The sequence below is a fragment of the Parasteatoda tepidariorum genome, chromosome 3, assembly GCF_043381705.1.
Source record: "Parasteatoda tepidariorum isolate YZ-2023 chromosome 3, CAS_Ptep_4.0, whole genome shotgun sequence".
Classification (NCBI taxonomy): Eukaryota; Metazoa; Arthropoda; class Arachnida; order Araneae; family Theridiidae; genus Parasteatoda; species Parasteatoda tepidariorum.
In genome coordinates, this window is record NC_092206.1 from 27,421,338 (window position 1) to 27,440,192 (window position 18,855).

Sequence of the window (18,855 nt, forward strand, 5' to 3'; positions counted from 1 at the left end):
TGTTTTTAATAAAGCATATGCAATGCTTAATTTCTTCCATCAACTTTCTGATATCTTTTTATATATTTTGAGACTGTTTTGCTATGTTTCTTTCAATTAAATAAAGTTTGAAGATATAAAACATTTGGATACTTCCTTTAATCAGTGAAAAAATAACTCTTAATGCATTAAAATATATTTATGTATATGTATTAATATACTAATTAAAATAACTTTGAAAAAAAAATTTCAGTGGTCATAGAATTGGTTAGATTGAGTTAATGTTTTTCAAGCATTCATTTGATAATGTAGTCTATTTTATTGTTAACATTGACTTGAAAGTGGTTTTTGACAAATTCATAAATATTTTTTTTTATTTGTTTAGGTATTGATAAGTTAATTAATTTGTATTCAACAAATATTCTAGAGTAAATGTAATTGTCAGAATTTTTTTCTGATAGTCTGCCATAATTTTTGACTTTTAGAGGTTTTTAATTATACCACGTTTGGCCTATAAGACTTTTAAATCAGTTTATTATAACAGATTTTGTGATAAGCTTACCACTTTTGGGAATGGAACCCAATTCCTACATTACAAAAATTTCCGGATCATTTCACGGCAAACAGTTCTGGCATCCTGGGTGCATCATCCGTAAAATCCATTTTTACCGTAAAATGTTATACCGCAATTTCTTTCATTAATAATTATTCAATTGCAGTTATTCGGTGATTTTATACTAAATACTACTGTAAAAATTACGGTATATCAGATTCTTTGTTGCGTGAAAATTTACAGTAAAATTGAATTTTATTGTAAAAGTACAGACATCCAAGGTGTCGGTACTTTTTACTGTGATGTTTTGCATTTCAGAATTAAAGTTTGATGCTTTAATCATTATGTCATTGTAGCCGCATACTAATGCATAAAATGTCATTGTAAAATTGAAACTTTGATATGATGAGATTAAAATTTTTAAATTTTAATCGTAACTGAATCTATTTTGAAGTTTATAGAGTCAATTACATTAGAAAGTAATGATGTTTTGGAGTGGTATAGCTTCTATAAAGGTAGGCAATGAAGCAGTCTATAGTATATAAAAAAAAAATTTCGTAGCACTATCGATTGCCATTAATGTTTACATTAAACACCTTCTTACCTCTGAGACAAATCTTTTCAAAATAGTTTTCTCCGTCCCTGGGTATGAGATCTTGAGTTCGACCTTGAGAATTTCGATCTAGTTTATCGCATCTCATATTCTGATAGTTCACCGAAAATGCCGGACAATCTAACCCATCTCGCTGACAATACTCTTGACATTCTAGAGTATTTCCCAAGCTTCCTGGATTGCTCACCATGATTGAGTTCTGCACTGCTGATCTTAAAACAAAACCAGTCATTTTCTCGTAAGTGAAGGCACCTCCAGTACATTGCTCTGAAAAAGGTTTATAGTAAATAACATGTATATAATCCATGAAGTTTATCGATAGTTTATATTAATTTGTAATTATATGAGTTAGATTCAATAATTATAGTTGAAATGTTTTTTTTTTCTTCATTGAAAAATACATTATTTCACAAGTTGGCTCCAAGACATTGATTAACCTGTCATCTCCTGCTCTTAGCTATGCATGGACGGTTGATTGATTTTCATATCCTTTGAATAGATTATATAGCGTATGTCAATCGTAGCTTTAGGGACAACAGCTTTATCTCCTTTTATCCCGTTGAGAACATGCATTTGAAACTCAATTAGATATCTTCGCTGAATAACATGAAATTACTGTATCGTTATTTTACATTAAAAAATTTGACCCGAAATGTTTGAATGGCTGTTATTATATAAGGGATAAATCGAGTTGCAAATTTAGTGAATCAAATATTAAGTATTAAGCTTTTTCGGAGCCTTTCATTTTCATAAAACTATCTGTTGCATATCAGTTCACTTTTTTAATTTAAAGCAATCAAGATATCAAAAGCCTTAAAGCTGGTAACGTTTGTTCCTAGGTCTCTTCATTAAAGACAGCAGTAACCAAGAGATTTATTGTGGTTTAGACTATAGATTGCTCAATTGATATCATTATAAACTGATAACAAGCATCGAATGTGATATAACTTTTTAACTCATTAGTACAAACGATAAAGGATAGATAATTTGCTTATAAAAATTTAATGTTGAAGAGAAAAAAAGTTTAATTTCAACTTTGTTATTTTAATCACTGGCAAGCTTTTTTATAATTTTGCTGAAAGTAATTTGAAGATACTTCCCAGTACAAAATAGACACCTTATTCGCTTTTAACGAAGCTGTGTTTACTCGGAAATGCTTCGAAAAACATTTTGTTAAATTGATAAAAGTACTGTTTGCTCATATTTGAAAATTTTATTTTGTTTTATAACCGTCGTTGAACAGCCGACCCAATTTTTTGGGCTTACGACTACTAATGTTCCACTCCGTAGCCATGTAATTTTTAACCCAATTCAGAAGACAAGGGAACTCTTGGATCCTGTATTGGGAGGAATTTTGCCTCCGTGGAGAACTTTTTGATGGAACCAGCCCGCATTTGAGTTATATGGAGAGCGAAACCATGAAAACTTCCCACGGTTAGCCTGACACAAGGGGACTCTAACCCACGATTCGTCTACGTGTTGCTTTCTTAGAGCAACATATCAACTACTTAATTGATAGGAAATCATAAAAAGAGAGGTGTATGTATAATCAGTCATAAGAACCACACTGTAAAAAAATCAGGAACAAATTATGATGTAAAATTCCGGCACTTTTACTGTAAATCATCCTCAAAATCCATTTTTACCGAAAAATCCGTTTCTGCCGATAAATATTGTGCCTCTAAATTTTTAAAGTATTATATATTTAATTAGAATGATTCAGTGATTGCTACGGTAATTATTGCTGTAAAATTTACGGATATCAGATTCTTTTCCATGATATGTTCCGATAAAAATGGTAAAAAGTACCGTAACCCTGAGTGCTTTTAGTTTTTACCACAATTCGATCTGGAATTTTTGTACAGTGTAAACTCACTCACTTGGTAAATGAGAGCACTAGTACCATCTGTAATATTCCATCTTTCAAAATAATCAGTCTTAAAATCAAATAATTAAAAAATGCTTGAGAGCTGTTGGATTGCATGGGATAGAGCAATGTTGCGTTTCATCAAAAGTCCCTTGATTTCATATCAAAATGATTGTTAAAAATTACAAAATATATCTTAAGAAATGCTGAATCGCGATTTTCGAGAGTTTGCAAGTTTACATTCTAATCTTTAGCAAGTTTGAACTCCTGAATCCGTCCTCATGAAAAGGATACTTACCAAGAACGCATTTCTTTTCTCCATATGTTGCTCCAGGCTTTTCTGGCAAGACAATAGGTCCGAGACTGACGGAATCGTCCCCACTCAGAAAACATCTGTTGCTTGTATATGTGAATGCTCTGCAATTAAATGTCGCCTCACTGTCACACTGAACTTGACAATCATCTGAAGACGAGGCAAACTGGAGAGAATCCATCGAAATAATCGACAAACCCGGCCGTATATCATAACGACACGAAGTAGGAGCTGAAGCGAGAAAGCAGAACATGAATAATTAATATGACATTAATTCAATGGAATTAAATTATTTACGTAACATTGTTTTCATCATTAGTTTTTCTAACTTATATTTTTAAACTCTTGCATCCTCAACTTTCTTCTCAAGAATTCCTTACAACTTGTATTTCCTTTTATTCCCTATACATTAATACATTAATTTGTTGTGACGCATTCCAAAACTTTAGGGGAAAACTGTCAGATAGTGTACCGGTATAAAATCGCTTATTTCGCTGAAAAATATTGAGAGAAATAAAGTAGGACAAACAAACTCTGCAACTTCAACAAAAAATTTCTGTTATTTTAGCAAAAAAAAATTATTAAATTCACATGACCAATCAACGCCGGGACTCGAACCTGTGTCAGCTTATTAGGAGACGGAGGTTCTGTCTCTAGTACCAAGATATCTCTAGTGTTTGGCTGTGAAGAATACTTTTAAGATTGACTTTATCTTAAAAGTCTTACATATTGAAATTGTATTAAAGAGTAAAAACATTTAAAACTATATCCCACGCTTATAAAAATGTCTGGCTATTTAACTTATCGAAAAATTATATTAAAGACAGATATCAATCAGGCAGAGTATCAATTGGACAACGTTGTATAAACTCAACTTTATTTATACGATGCTCAAAACCATAAAATAATTTAATTTTTGAAAAGTAAGAGCAAATCTAGAAAATAATTTTAAAATGATATGAAAAAATAGGAAGTAACCTTACGGTTAGCAAAACTGTGTGGCAAAAACTAGAATTTGAATTTACGGTTTTTGTCCGTTTATGATTAGGGAGAAAAACATAGCAAAGCTGTTTTGTGAAAAACAGCTTTAAACTTCAAATATAAGGAGAAAATTTTTAAAGCAAAACTTTTTGGCAGCTCACAGGTAATGATTAAAAACATAAAAAAATATGTATTTATTTTTAAGCAGTTTTTTTCTGTAAAAATTTTTTTTTCTGTAGTACAGATATTTTTTACATTATACACTTTAAATTTTTCAATTCAACTTTAAATCTTGGGACAAATGATAGTCAATTAGAGCCACACATTTAATATATTACTATCAAGACTTTTCAATAAATAACTTAAAATTACTAAATGACTGTTTTCTTTTTTAATATATATATGAATAACTATTGTAAAATTTAACTGTAACAATGCAGAAACTGATGTAATATGAAATATGGCAAAGATAGTTTTTATAAATACATATCTATGAAGCAGTGATTATATATATATATATATATATATATATAATCACTGCTTCATAGATATGTATTTATAAAAACTATCTTTGCCATATTTCATATTACATCAGTTTNTAGATAGATAGATAGATAGATAGATAGATAGATAGATAGATAGATAGATAGATGTGTTTGAACATTGACCTAATATGTTTTTGTTTTTTTTTTTATTTTAAAGCATTGTGTTTAATGATTATATTTAATAAATGGTAATTTGTAACGACCTCAACTATAAAATAATTATTCAAAATGAACCTTGTTACCGAAGCAACATCACAGATGACAAAAAAATAATCTATTAGGAGCAGAAACATTTAAAACCCTGATCTGAACTGCAGTTTATAAAATTCATGCTCATATTTAAATGGTTCACATTACGGTTTCGTAAAATATATATTTCTTGTATATATTTCTTGAAAATAATAAATTTAACAAGTTTCTATGAAAAATGCATTCATTAAATCCTCATAATAATTTTGAATAATTATTATTTTCTGCGCTTAAAATAACGGTAAGACATACATCACTTAGTGTAATAACTTTTTTTCCTATTATGTGTGCAAAAATAGCTCTGAAATTAGGTGTAGTGATACGCTTTATAAAAGTTTTTATTTCAAAAAAACGTTTTTTCACTTTCATTTAGTTGAAATCAGTATCTTTTGTGTTGAAATCTTGCATTTAATAATTCAATTCCGAACAAGGAAACATCCATTAAATGCTGGTGGGAGTGACGAATGTGTTATTTCCTAGCTTTACAATTGTCCCACAATTGGAAATTCCCTCCCAATTAGTTTGTATTGTTAGGACACATGGAATGGAAGGTAGTAAAAGTTTTCCAAACGCCGTCCTATTTTATTTCCGTTGAGACCTTGGTCATTTCCCTCAGAATTGTAGTCCCTGACCTAGATTGAAAAATTTTATAGTCCGGCTAAAATAAATGAAATTGGACAGACGCATTGCACGAAAGATAAATGATAAAAGGAAAATGACATTTAGGAAATTTTGTAACGAGAAATGAAAAATTATTTCATATGTTCTGTTTCTTTTTTTTTTATGTCTGTTTTGGAAAGAGAGCGAAATGTTTGGAGAGAGAAGAAAGGAAAATATTTTTAAGAGATGACAATACATAAAAAAAAATGAAACAAGAAAAAAAAACTTTATTTTCGGAAAGCTAAATTGAAATGGTCATATCATGATTTCGTTATGATAAAGTTTATATTTAGTTACGGTTTAAATTTAATAAAAGCATTCCCTGGCCCAAATTGAATTCTTATTTTGCCTTACTATCTAAGGAAAAATATTTAGGTTCATTACATATAAGAAACCTTTATAATACATTATAGTTTGGGAAAGTATTTCAATTTAGAAGAATCAATTTAGTTTTTAATATCTTCAAATGAGCCAAAATATAAAAATATAAATGCTTTACGAAATAAATACATTGGAGTTTATAAATTAAAAAACGTTTATTTATCATTATAAGAATTATTTTAGTTCAATTTATAAATAAATAAAAAACTTTTCATACATTATAATTTATAAAAGCATTTCATTTTAAAAATGTCAAATTTATTTCCAATATTTTCAAATAAATATGAACTACAAAGTTATAAATGACTTTAAAAAAAATTGTTCAGTAAATTTTTTTAGAATATAATTTAGTTCACTAAATTAATATTTCCATTTGAATGAATCTATTGGAGATGATTTGGTTTTTTATTTAGCTTGACTATATGTACGAAAATATCTTCCAGATTTATTTACATATAAAAAACATTGTTAATACATTATAGTTTGCAAAAGAGTGTTTCAATTTTAAAATATCATTTTTATTTTCAATATTTTGAAGAAAACAAAAATTGAGAAAGTATGAATGCCTTAAAAATTAAATTTTATACAGTTTATGGAAAAAGAGTTTTACTTTTTTTTAATTATAAAAAGAATTGATTTAGTATATAGTTTAGTTTTCTATATTTCTTTAAAAAAAGAAATGAACTATATTAGTTTCATTCCACCAATTATTTTAGTAGCTTATTTCTAGCAATTATTCTAATTGTTTATAACTGAATTACAGATAAATATAAATTTCGTTCATTCTTAAACTTTGCAGCATTATCATGGTTTTTGATTAAGACTAATAATATTCCTTTCTAGTAAGAAAAGCTGTGAAATTATAGCATGAGAAATCGAAAATATATTTATAAAATGTACTATTATTAGGCGAATTAATTTAGTATATTTCTTTTAAAAAGAATGAAATAATATTAATTTATTTTGACTAACAACTCTAATAGTTTATTTCGAGTAACAATTTTAATTACTTATAACTGAATTCCAACTAAACATAAACTTCACTCAATCCTATAACTTTCCTGAATCGTCACTTTTTTAATTAAATTAATATTATACCATTCTGTGTAAGATAGCTTTGAAATGATTGCGTGTTTCATCCAATATCTATTAATAGATAATATTTCATATTTAATTCGACAAAATTGCCTACTATTACTATTATATTGTGTTACAAAATTAAATATTTAATATGATATTATAAAGTCTTAAATCAAACTGGCATGAGATTCCCATGATGAAGAATATTGTGAAAGGTTAAAAAAGTAAACGTGAAATCTAGTCTATAGATAAATATATAAATATCTGTATAATCAGTGAAATTTATTCTTTAAATGTGAAGTCTGATCTATAAATAGCTTTATAAATATCTATATAATCTATAAATATTTCAAATCAAACGCTTCAATAATCACTTAAAAGTCTTCAACTGTAATGATATTGATTTAATTAGTTTCGAGTTTGCGATGACATAGCGTTGGTTGCCTAAGATATTAATATCTCTTATGTCACAAAAGTCTGTTAATATTGACAAGAAAAATATAAAAATCTCTTCAGGGTTAAATGCCTTTCTTTAATTTATAAATATCATGATATAATTTAATTTCTAAGTACATTCAAACTTTAAACAAAATCATGTTTTAATATCCTTTTTCCTGCATTTTTTACAGCCTGTCAACCAATTTAATATGCTAATATTTTTTTTAAATCACATATAAAACTTATTTTTTCAAACAAATGAGTTAAATATGTTTTCGTACGGCACAAAATTCACAATTTAAGCAGTCATTCAAATATAAGTTACCTAATAATGCCTAAATTACTAATATATAAATGAATACCATCAAGCAAAGTGCCGAAACTTTGAAAAAAAAAGTGCTGGAACTTTAAAACAAAGGCTATTCAGAAGAAAGAACTATAAATATTTTTTTTCAATAAAGTATTCGTTTCAAATGAAAGAAAAATTCAATTCAATTGTGTTTCTACAACTTTATTTCATTAACTCCTTAACTCCGATGTATGTTTCTTCAGGGATTTGGATGCATGCTTTCTAAATAAGTAGTAACCGCTAATTATTTAGATATTGATACATTATTAATCCATGTTATGATAATCGTGAAAAATCGTTGATACCATAATTCATCACAGCTTGATTTGTAGAATGCGATCTGTCATAAATGTTTTTTTTATATGTAATACATCATTACAACTTAATTTTCGGTGTGTAAATTACCATAAATAATGGCTCATAATTTCGTGTGTTTAATTCATCTCAGCTGGTTTATATTGTAAGACGTAATTTATCATAACTGCTTTATATTTTAGCATGTAAATCATAATAGTTGGTTATTTTTGGAATGTAATATATCATAGCTGGTTTATTTTTAAAAATCTAATCCTTTATTATGGATTAGGTTTCTAGAGATTTCCAATCAATCGTATAACGGGCATACATTTTTGAACCGGCATACATTTTTGAATTTTTATCTACTATTCAATAACTATAGTCACAAGATAAAAATATGAATAGAGCTGTATTTTGTATCCCTAACGGGAAAGACAATGGTAACCAGAAAGCAGGGATTGAATTCTAGATTTAAAGGATGTAAAAAAAACTGGAGTATATTTTTAAAGAAAAAACTTTTTATGTTACAATTCAAGATTTCTTAAGAATGAGAGTAAAAAATAGTTTGTTCCATAAACCACCATGGCTAGGTTTTTTAAGGATGTAATCCATCCTAAATGCTATTTTTGTTTCTTTGTAAACCATGACAGCTGATTTATTTTCGCATACAATTTGCCATAAAAATAATTGTTTAAAACTTCACATGTAATCCATCAAATCTAGTTAGTTTTACAATAAATAATGCATAGCTGGTTTATTTTTTAGTAAGTAAACCATCATAGCTAGTATATTATCAGTATTTAATTCATCATAGCTGGATTGTTTTTCAATATTTAATCCATTATAGCTCTTTTAGTTCTTATAGCTATGCAATAAATTATGTGATGGACATATATCTGTAAATTAAAACTATTATTAAGCTATTTTTAATCTCATCGAATGTATTAAAATAATTTCAAACACCTCCAACAAGCTTTTATTCTAATTTTTATTCTTATTCCTTTTATATCAGGGGTTTCCAACTGGCGGCCCGGGGGCAGCATCCGGCCCGCGAGGCCTTTTTTTGTGGCCCGCGAACTAAAATATATTAGTTATTTTTTTGCGCACAATTTTCGTAAAAAATCTATATGGGTTAAAAATACTTTTCTCGTTAATTAAAAACTAATTTCTTCGTTTCTGTGAAATTTAACATACCAACGGTGCAAAGAAATTTATTTCTCAAGTTTCACATTCAAGATAATATTTATTTAAATACAAAAAGAATCGTGTATGTTGCTCTTTTTAATTTAACTTTCTTTTATTTTGTGAATATAATTTAGAATGCGCGTATCAGAAATTTTATAGAAGAAATTCTCCGATTTAAGTTTTTGAAACCACTCATTTTGGACGAAAATAATTACACACTCATTTGTAAATTTAAAATGTAAAAATCTATTATCTGGTGGTTGCAGCAGACAAACCTCAATTTTCTCATTGAATATTTTGTGCGCTACTATGTAAGTTTTAATTACCAACCTTTTTAAAGTTTTATCTTTTAACAATTAGATATCTGTTGCACATTAATTGTTTACTACATGGGTGCACATTAAAGTTCTTGTAACCCGAATTTTTATTATTTATTTAATATTTTTAAAAATATTATTAATAACAATTAAACATTTTTAAAAATCTACTTCTCATTTTATTTTGTATTTCAATACTTTTGTTTTGCACATTTTGGTAAAAATCTGACAGTAATATTTAAAGTTCCTTCAAACATAAAAGAGTCCTACTTAAAATTTTGATAAAGTTGCGGCCCGCCATTTGATTTGTGTTTTTAATTGTGGCCCCCGGCCTCATGTAAGTTGGAAACCCCTGTCTTATATGAAACAAAATTTTAATCTATCTGTTAATAACTCTATTCACAAGATAAAAAATATGAATAGAGCTGTGTACTGTATCTTTGATGGGAAAGAAATGAGTAGCCAGAAAGCAAGGATCGAATTCCAGATTCAATGGGTGTAAAAAAAAACTGGAGTACTTTTTTTATAAAAACTTTTCATATTACAATCCAAGATTTCTAAAGGATGAGAGTGGAAAATAGTTTGTTCCATAATCCATCATAGCTGGTTTATTTTTTAGTATGTTAGACATTATGTCGAGACGAAAGCTCCTTAAAAAATATGAAGAAAAATGCACGCGCTTAGTTAAGAAAAAATGTACTTGCACAATAAACTTTGCTGAAAGGGTAGAAATTCAAAAAAAATAAAATAAATAAAAAGGAACACAATTGTATATTTTATTTTTCCACATTTTTTTTTCTTCCGTTCCCTCAGAATATGGAGAAAAATGATAGAACTAGGTGAAAGAATAGAAAAAGAACATTTCGATCATTTTTAAACAGAAACTTCGTTCCTATTTTCCGTTCTGTTTTAAATAAGTAAATAAGAAAAAGCACCAGAAATTTTTTCGAAATACTTTCATTTCACTGGCATAAGAAAAGACTGAAAATTGAGTTTTAAGGTGGCCTACGAAATTCTTGAAACTTTTTTTCTTCCGCGAAATTTTTTTCTGCTGTTTCTTTTCTTCATGCTGTCTAGAAAAAAATTTGGCACAATCTGTAATCCTAATTTGAATCCAAGTTTTTGAGTTATTCTCAGAATAGTATAATATAAATTCTGGAAATAACTGAGTTTTTGGAAAACTTCAAAGTAGAAATTTCAATAGTAAAACGAAACTCGATGTAAAATATAAAGAATATATATCCCTTTTTTTTCATTTATTCAAATTCTATTGTTATGTATACTTAGTTTCACGATTTTTTTAAATATTTTAAGTTTTAAGTATATACTTTAATAGTGCAATACATACCTTCTTATTTCAAAATTACTGTTATTTTATGAAAAAAATACGCATTTAAAGGTGCATTTTAGTCGCGATTTTACAATGTAATAAATATCAATTTATACATAGTAAAATATATTATTAAATATAATATTTTAATTGTTTTTCACATTTTATTTTCTGATCTATATTGATAAAATAATCAAAATAAAATAATATTTAATACTTAATCCACTAAGATAATGGGCCATGAAACCAGAATGTTTTGGTGTTCATTGTAAATAATGGTGTTTTGCCCTTTACTATTACAAGTGTTAAGAGAATAAATATATTTTCAGTAGCTTTCAAAAGCATTTATAATTGATGGGAAATGTTGAAAATGTCACTTTGCCTTTATGAAACTTTTAGTTTAAATTCTTGAAGTTTTTTAAATGTTAATTTTGCTTTCTAAAATTTGAAGGAAAAATATATCTCAAGTGATTCGTTAAATTTTTTAATTAGTTAGGATTTACACAAAGTAATGTCTTTGAAAAGAAACAATAATAAATGTTCAGTTGCAATTAATGTATATTAAAAATCAAATAAAGAAGTATTTCATACATTTCTTTTTATTATAACATATTACAGACTTGAGCAAACACTTTTATTAAGTTCATATTTAGTAAATTTGATGGAATTACTTATTGAGTTATGAACATTGGAGTCTAAGGGATTATGGCCTTGTGAAGTCTGGTTTAGGAGGCCAAAAATAAATTTTTGCAGTCATTTTCGTATAAATAAAATGCTTGCTTTCCAATACCGTTATACTCTGATTATATTAAATTAAAAAATTGAGATCTTTTCATATTTAGTAATTTTGATAGTTACTTCACTAGTTATGAACCACGGGGTCGATGAGTTTATGAGCATTCCGGTCAAAGAGATAAAAAAGAAATTTTTTCATTTTTTTTTTTTTGAATAAAATGCTTGCTTTTCAAACCACCTTACCCTGATTGTATAAGATTACAAAATTGAACTAAGATATTCAATTTTCTTTATTTTTTTCACATTCGGATTTTGATGGAGTTACTTCACGAGTTATGAACCATGATACCCAAGGGATTGTAATCTATTGAGACCAGTTCAGGAGGCGAAACGAAATTTATTTCAGTCACTTTCGTATAAATATAATGCTTGTTTCCCATTAGCATTTTACTCTGATTATATTAAATAACAAAATTGAATTTAGACTTCTAATATTTTTATATTTAGTAATTTTGGTGGAGTTACTTCAAGAGTTATGAGCTACGGGGTCTATGGGCTTATGACCATTTCGGTCGGGGAGACAACAAAAAAATCAGTCGTTTTTGTACAAATAAAATGCTTGCTTCCCAATACCATTTTACTCTGATTATATTAAATTACAAAATTTAGTTTAGACTTTTAATCCCTTCATATTTAGTAATTTTGGTAGAGTTACTTCATGCATTAAATTATGAACTACGGGGTCTATGGGCTAATGGCCATTTCGGTCGAGAAGGCGAAAACAATTTTGAATGTCGTTTTTGTACAAATGAAATGCTTGCTTTCCAATACCCTAATCGTATTAGATCACAAAATTGAAGTCCCATTGTGGACTGGTTGTTAAGGCACGGTTCCCAGCAGATCACCGAAGTCAAGCATAACTGCCTGCGGTCAGTGTGCGGGTGGGTGACCACTTAGATTAGTCTGCATAGGGACCGAGGGTGTGTGGTATTGGTCCTCGTTAAACTGTTCTACCATAAAGTGCTCGACATAGCGTGCATCGTCGGACTACAGAACCGGGGGTACCATCCCCTCTTCAGAGGATCAAAATTGTGATGGCATGTCTTCGGATCATCCTGAGGGGTGTTTCCCAGACCGTCGCCAATAGCCCATTGTGCAGCTCTAGTGCAATTAAAATGAACTACAACAACAACACAAAATTGAACTAAGACTATTTTTCATATTTGGCAAGTGTAATGGAATTATGAGGTATGAACCATGGGATCCAAGGAGTTATAACCTTATTAGGATCAACCCAGGAGGCAAGACGAAAATTATTTCTGTCATTTTCGAATAAATAAAATGCTTGTTTTTCAATACCATTTAAATCTGATTTCTCTTTTATTTATGGCACTTTCTCTTTACGCAAAGTGTGTCCATAGTGCGACAATTCGCGACAAATACCAGTTCGATGATCGCAAGAGGAATTCGTGCGAATCCTAAACAACTTCATACGCTTTTATGCTTGACTTCGATGCTTTAAAAAAAAATTGGCAGAATCTTGTTTTTTCAGTACGATTCAACTTTTTTTTTTAACTCACAACAACAAAGGGTTGGCTCATCGATTATGCTTGAACATCAAAGGGATAAAAGGACGATGGAAAAAAAATAGAAATGTTGCTGTCCCGCCCAGATCCGGAACATGGAAGTTTCGGTAGTGACACGATATGGTTCCATGACACCCCACTAACCCCGTCTTCTTTGATTCCAAAGAAGAATTCGAATTTTCGAACCTTTCCCTTTGTTCAATCTGCAATGCAATTTCAAGAATCGATTGCTCCATTGAAATCAAAGACGTCTTTCAGATCTGTTTTGGCTTCTACAGCCATAAATTGAATTTTCCGGTTTTGAAAATATAAGTCCATATAAAAACTCAATAACATCTCTAAAACACTATATATTTTTACCAAAAGAACTGGTAAGGTGTAACATTTCGAATTCGTGCATTGTTAAAATTGATTTTAGTACAATAGACTTCAGAAAGTATCTATTCTGATTTTCTAGCTGTAATACATCGATGATATTTGATACTTTTTACTTATTTAAATGATAAGAATTTAAATGATAACTATTGTATTTACTATCATGAAATGAATAAAAATAGTTTTAAAAATTAAGTTTTCAATTGGAATAATAAGGAGAAAATTTTATTGTTGTCGAAGCAAAACCGAAAAATATGAGGAAATTTTCGGTGGGAATAATAGTTTGTTGCGATAGTAATACGCTGACCATATTTTGTTTCTGGTTTTATCAAAACAAAATTATTATATTTTATTTATTTAAATTAAAAATTGTGGTTGTTTTTTTATCATTATAATTATTTGTTGGTTTTATGGTTGTATCAGAAAGAGGTCGTCATTTCAATTGATGATCAATTCAATTTGGTGATAAAATATAGCAATAAATCCTACTTGTAATGATCATGAAACTTATTACTGTATTTTCATTACTCGAATTTTACTTGTACTTCTATCCGAATTAAGAACTGCGTAGAAATTTAAGCACTCTAGATCATCAGAAAGCCTTCGATATTTTTATTGCATAATTTTCTTCTTGCACACTTGAAATCCAGTTTGAAAAACGCGTTTATATATTTATTACTCATTTTATATAAAATGTATAATGAGGGTTCATAGACTTCGGGTTTTCAAATTCAGCTGTCACTTGTTTCTGGACTATTTTGACACATTTTTCTCGAATTCTGGAAACCTATTTTTTTCCACCTTTTTCTGCTCCCTCGTCTTCATCATCCTTGTTTTTTATTCTTTAAGACATTGTTTGAAATTTAATTTTTTTATAAGTGAAATTTAGTAATTTATGAAATTTTAGATTGTTTTGAGCTTTACTTTTTTACAGACTCTATTTTATTTATGACCATTCATAAAAGCTGTAAATTTTTTTACCCATATTTTTGACACTCCTTTGTTACAATATTACGCGCTTCCCCATACTCCACTACCCTCTTGTCTCATGCCACGCTTTATTTTGAAAATATGTGCTGGCAGTTCAGAAACAAAACACCCTATATACACTGTTAGAGTTTTCATTCTAAAATTATGGTAAAATAACTATCAATAGTCCGTTTATACAATTAAAGGTAAACTTTACGATTAAAAAACTTCTTATTTTTACGGTTTTGAAGTCGTTTAAAACTAGTTTGATTAAAAAACCATAAATAAAAAAGTGTACAGATTTTAACCATTTAAAACTAGCATGGTTTCAAAACCGTTAAAAAAAACATTTAACTGGACATTGATGATAGTTTAGAATCCTTATAGTGCTGCCATCTATGCGCAAATGAGTGTATCGTATTCAAACAACCCAGGGTCACAGTGTGAGCAAAACACTGGAAATTCTTTGTGTGTTGAAGGGAGAGGAAATATTGGGGTGTCAACGTTGGGATCCAAACCCCCGTTTTACGGGCCATAAGAATGACAGATTAGTTTTTTTGGCTATAATGTGTACCCACCAGCAAGGTGGCTTTATGAGGTGGGTACTAAGTGACTTTATTAGGTGGGTCAAGTTGTGCGATAAAATTCTGACTTCATAAGAATGACTGTTTAACCGTATTAGATGAAAACAGTTAATAAACGGTTTTTCTCCCAATTAACAGTTTGAATACCATCTTATTCATGGTTATTTGACTGTTTTGGTTGAATTCGGTAAAATAAAAATTAAATAAATTTTTAATTAACCACTTTATACTAGAAATTTCTAAAAGTGTAGATCATAATTCAAATTTTATTTAAATATTGCATTAGACCCTCTTGCCTTTTAAATTTTTGCAAATCTAGAAAGAGCAATTTGAACACAAATATTATACCACACGCTCAGCAGATAAATTTAATGGAGTTGCAGATCATTCAAATGATTTCTGTTTTCTGCTACTAATCATGGATTATCAGGAAGGCTTTATAACAAGGGTAAAAGTGATACCATTCATATGGAAATCATTTCCCCCTCTAATCTGCTACAGTAAGCTAAAAGTTTTAATGCATAAAAATATTCGATAATTTTTTCCAATAAAGATATTATTTATAAGTACCATTGAGAGTTTATTTCGTGTCGGAAAATATAAAGTTTCTCTATATATAGTAAGATCTTGTTTATTTCAATCAAACTTAATTTTTTTAATCAACTATAAAATATTTATAGCTGTTAACTATAGGCAAAATTAGCGGTTACCACCTTTTTCTTTGAAAATGAACTCTGTGTGCATTTACCAATAAAAATGCTGTAGCTAGCCACTGACCAGTGCTAAAATTTTCTAATTTTATCGTAAACAGTTGACAGAATATTTTAATTTGAGAGAAAATAAAATAAAATTTATTTCTTATTAAGTTTTTTAATTACATAAAAAATTATTTTACCTAAGTCAAGTAATTCGAAGAAATCCAACGAATTCAAATTCGCTACCAATCTTTAAAAATAAAACTGAAAAGAATATTTAAAAGATCTCACTCAATCGAACATTTTCCACTCCCTCATAAAAAAATAATTTTAAAAAAAAACGGTATCAAAATAAATAGGTCAAAATTTTCTAATCAGTAATTCACTACAAGTATCTTTTTAAGTCTGCGCGTGCGTGTTATGAGTGCGACGTCCTTCTCTCCGATTGTAGCAAATATGAATTTCCTTTATGACGTCAGAAGCATGTCTCACCACGTGACTACATAATACACATGGATGCACATTCATAAAAGGGTTAAAATGCATTGGAAAGTGTTATGATATAAGTTCAATAGATGAAAAACATATCCCTTATTCACCCCTTTGTTTACTCCTTCATGTTTTGGTAAAATTTTTGTTCGAATTTGAATACCTAATGGAATGTTTTGATTCTCTATGCACGTCCATGACAGTTCATTTTTATGATGCATTTCTATTAGATTATGATTGATTATGACAGCTTAAAATAGATATGTTTCAAATTCCGGCTGACAAAGTTGCCAAAATCTGAAACAGATTAAATCTTGCTAAACTCAGTATCTGTGACAGTAGATAATTTGTGTGTGTCACAATTTTTTCTTAAGCTTTTACAAAAAAATAAATAAATAAATAATTTAGTTAAACTTTTTTTAACAGTCTTTGAAAATAGATTTCATGTTTCGAACAATAAAATTTAAATCCTGGCTTCGAACATTTCTATAAATAAGTAATTGCATTCTAAAATTAAATTTGTTCATGTTTTTTTTTTCTTCATAAGTCCTCTGTTAATAGAAAAATTATTTGACTTTAAACTTTAACAATTTACGTTAAAAATTAGCGTTAAAACTTTTTAAACTAAACAGTTATTTAAAAACAATTTTCTTTCATTAAGTAATAAATTAGTATTTTTAATAGTTTTTTGTTTTATTTTATTCATCACAGTAAATTGTATTGAGCCTAGTTACCGAATTTTAAGTTTCAAGCATTCTTAGAACTTTTTCAAAACTATTATCATTGTTATAATAACTTTGAAAACAATACTACATGGATTGGAAAATACTGATCGATTCTGTCTTGAAATACTTTAGTTTAAAAACTCTAATAAATAAAAAATTATGATATGAAAAATATGTTTTTCAAAACTCCTACAAATTTCCTTCAAAATATTATTAATATGCTTTTTTATTAATTATAGTTACAGATATTACAGAAGAAAATATTTTAAAATGCTACTAGTATATTTATTACAATTATTTTAAAACGCTTTAACTACTAAAATGTCTCAGAAGAAATTTTCTTTGCATCTTAAAACACTGAAATATTTCTTCTGACGCCATTAATATAACATTTCTGTTATATTTCTTAAATGTCAAATGTGTCTGAAATATTAAAAAACTGATTTTTTTTTTGTATGATTAAAATCGTACATATCGTCCATTACATAACAGAAACTTTTTTTAAAACATACATTAATCCTTTTTAATTTTATGATATCGTTTTAAGAGGTTTTTTTAAATATATAGAGACAGAAATTAAATATTTTTTTATTTTGTGGATCAATTTATTTTAAAAGCAATGAGAGTCGTCTTAAGTAATTGTTTTGGGAAAGCTCCTTTTTTATCTTAACGATGAAATTACAAAACACTATATCCCTCTAATTTTTAAAATTACTTTTAACAAAAAAGAATATCTTGTATGCGTTTAGAGTTTTAATCAACTTTGATTTGTTATTAAACAACCTTTCAAACTCTCTGGTGCATAAATTAATCTAATTTAATTTCGTAAAAGTTTAACTTTCGAAATTTATGTAAAGAATTCAACCAACCTTATCTACAAATTTCAGTAACTCGACTAATGAATGAAACAAAGTATTGTTTATCTTTCATCAATCATTTATAAAAGAGAATACAGAATTTAAATAGTGTTAATTTTTAAAGAATTTCTCAGTAAAATTTCAAAATCAATTAAACGAAACTTGATTTTACTTTGTTTCCAACATTTAAGGGTAAAACAATAACAACTGATCTTAAAATCTTAAATTTTTTCTCTTCAGAAATTTTAAAACATGTATATGAATATATTTTTTGTGCACTTTTAGTTTACTCTCAGCTTTTGAATGAAAAAGATTTAAAGTTTTGGATCATTTCTTTTTGGTACTGTTTTTAAAAAAAATTATCTGAGAAAATATTTACAAATTTCAATCTTCTTTTTTCATTTATTTACTTATTTTGAGCATAAAAAACGCAGTTTGGTTGTCACTACCAACTATCATTATTTTCCTCATAGCAAAATATGCAATATCAGAAAAACTTGTTTAAAATTTAATCATATATGAGTTTACTAAAGTGTTACATTGAATCATGTTCCTTTTAGGTTGAACTTAACATGGTGCACATTTTATGCACCAAGTATTGCATATATGGGGCCAAGTTGCACCATGTATGAATTTCATTGCACCATTTCCATTTAAGTTGAACCGTAATTTCCAGTCAATTTTATGAGCCAAGTTGCATAAA

General features: G+C 28.1%; 1 protein-coding gene across 1 annotated transcript in view; it reads right to left on the reverse strand.

Annotated features, from left to right (window-relative positions):
• Positions 1–18,855, reverse strand: part of LOC107443837 (uncharacterized) — a 126,529-nt gene that overhangs the window by 51,484 nt on the left and 56,190 nt on the right. The window contains exons 5-6 of the mRNA XM_071179091.1: positions 3,311–3,556; positions 1,137–1,412 (exon numbers count right to left, since the gene is read on the reverse strand). Of these exons, the coding sequence (XP_071035192.1) occupies positions 1,137–1,412; positions 3,311–3,556 (522 nt within the window). The remainder of the gene's footprint in view (positions 1–1,136; positions 1,413–3,310; positions 3,557–18,855) is intronic.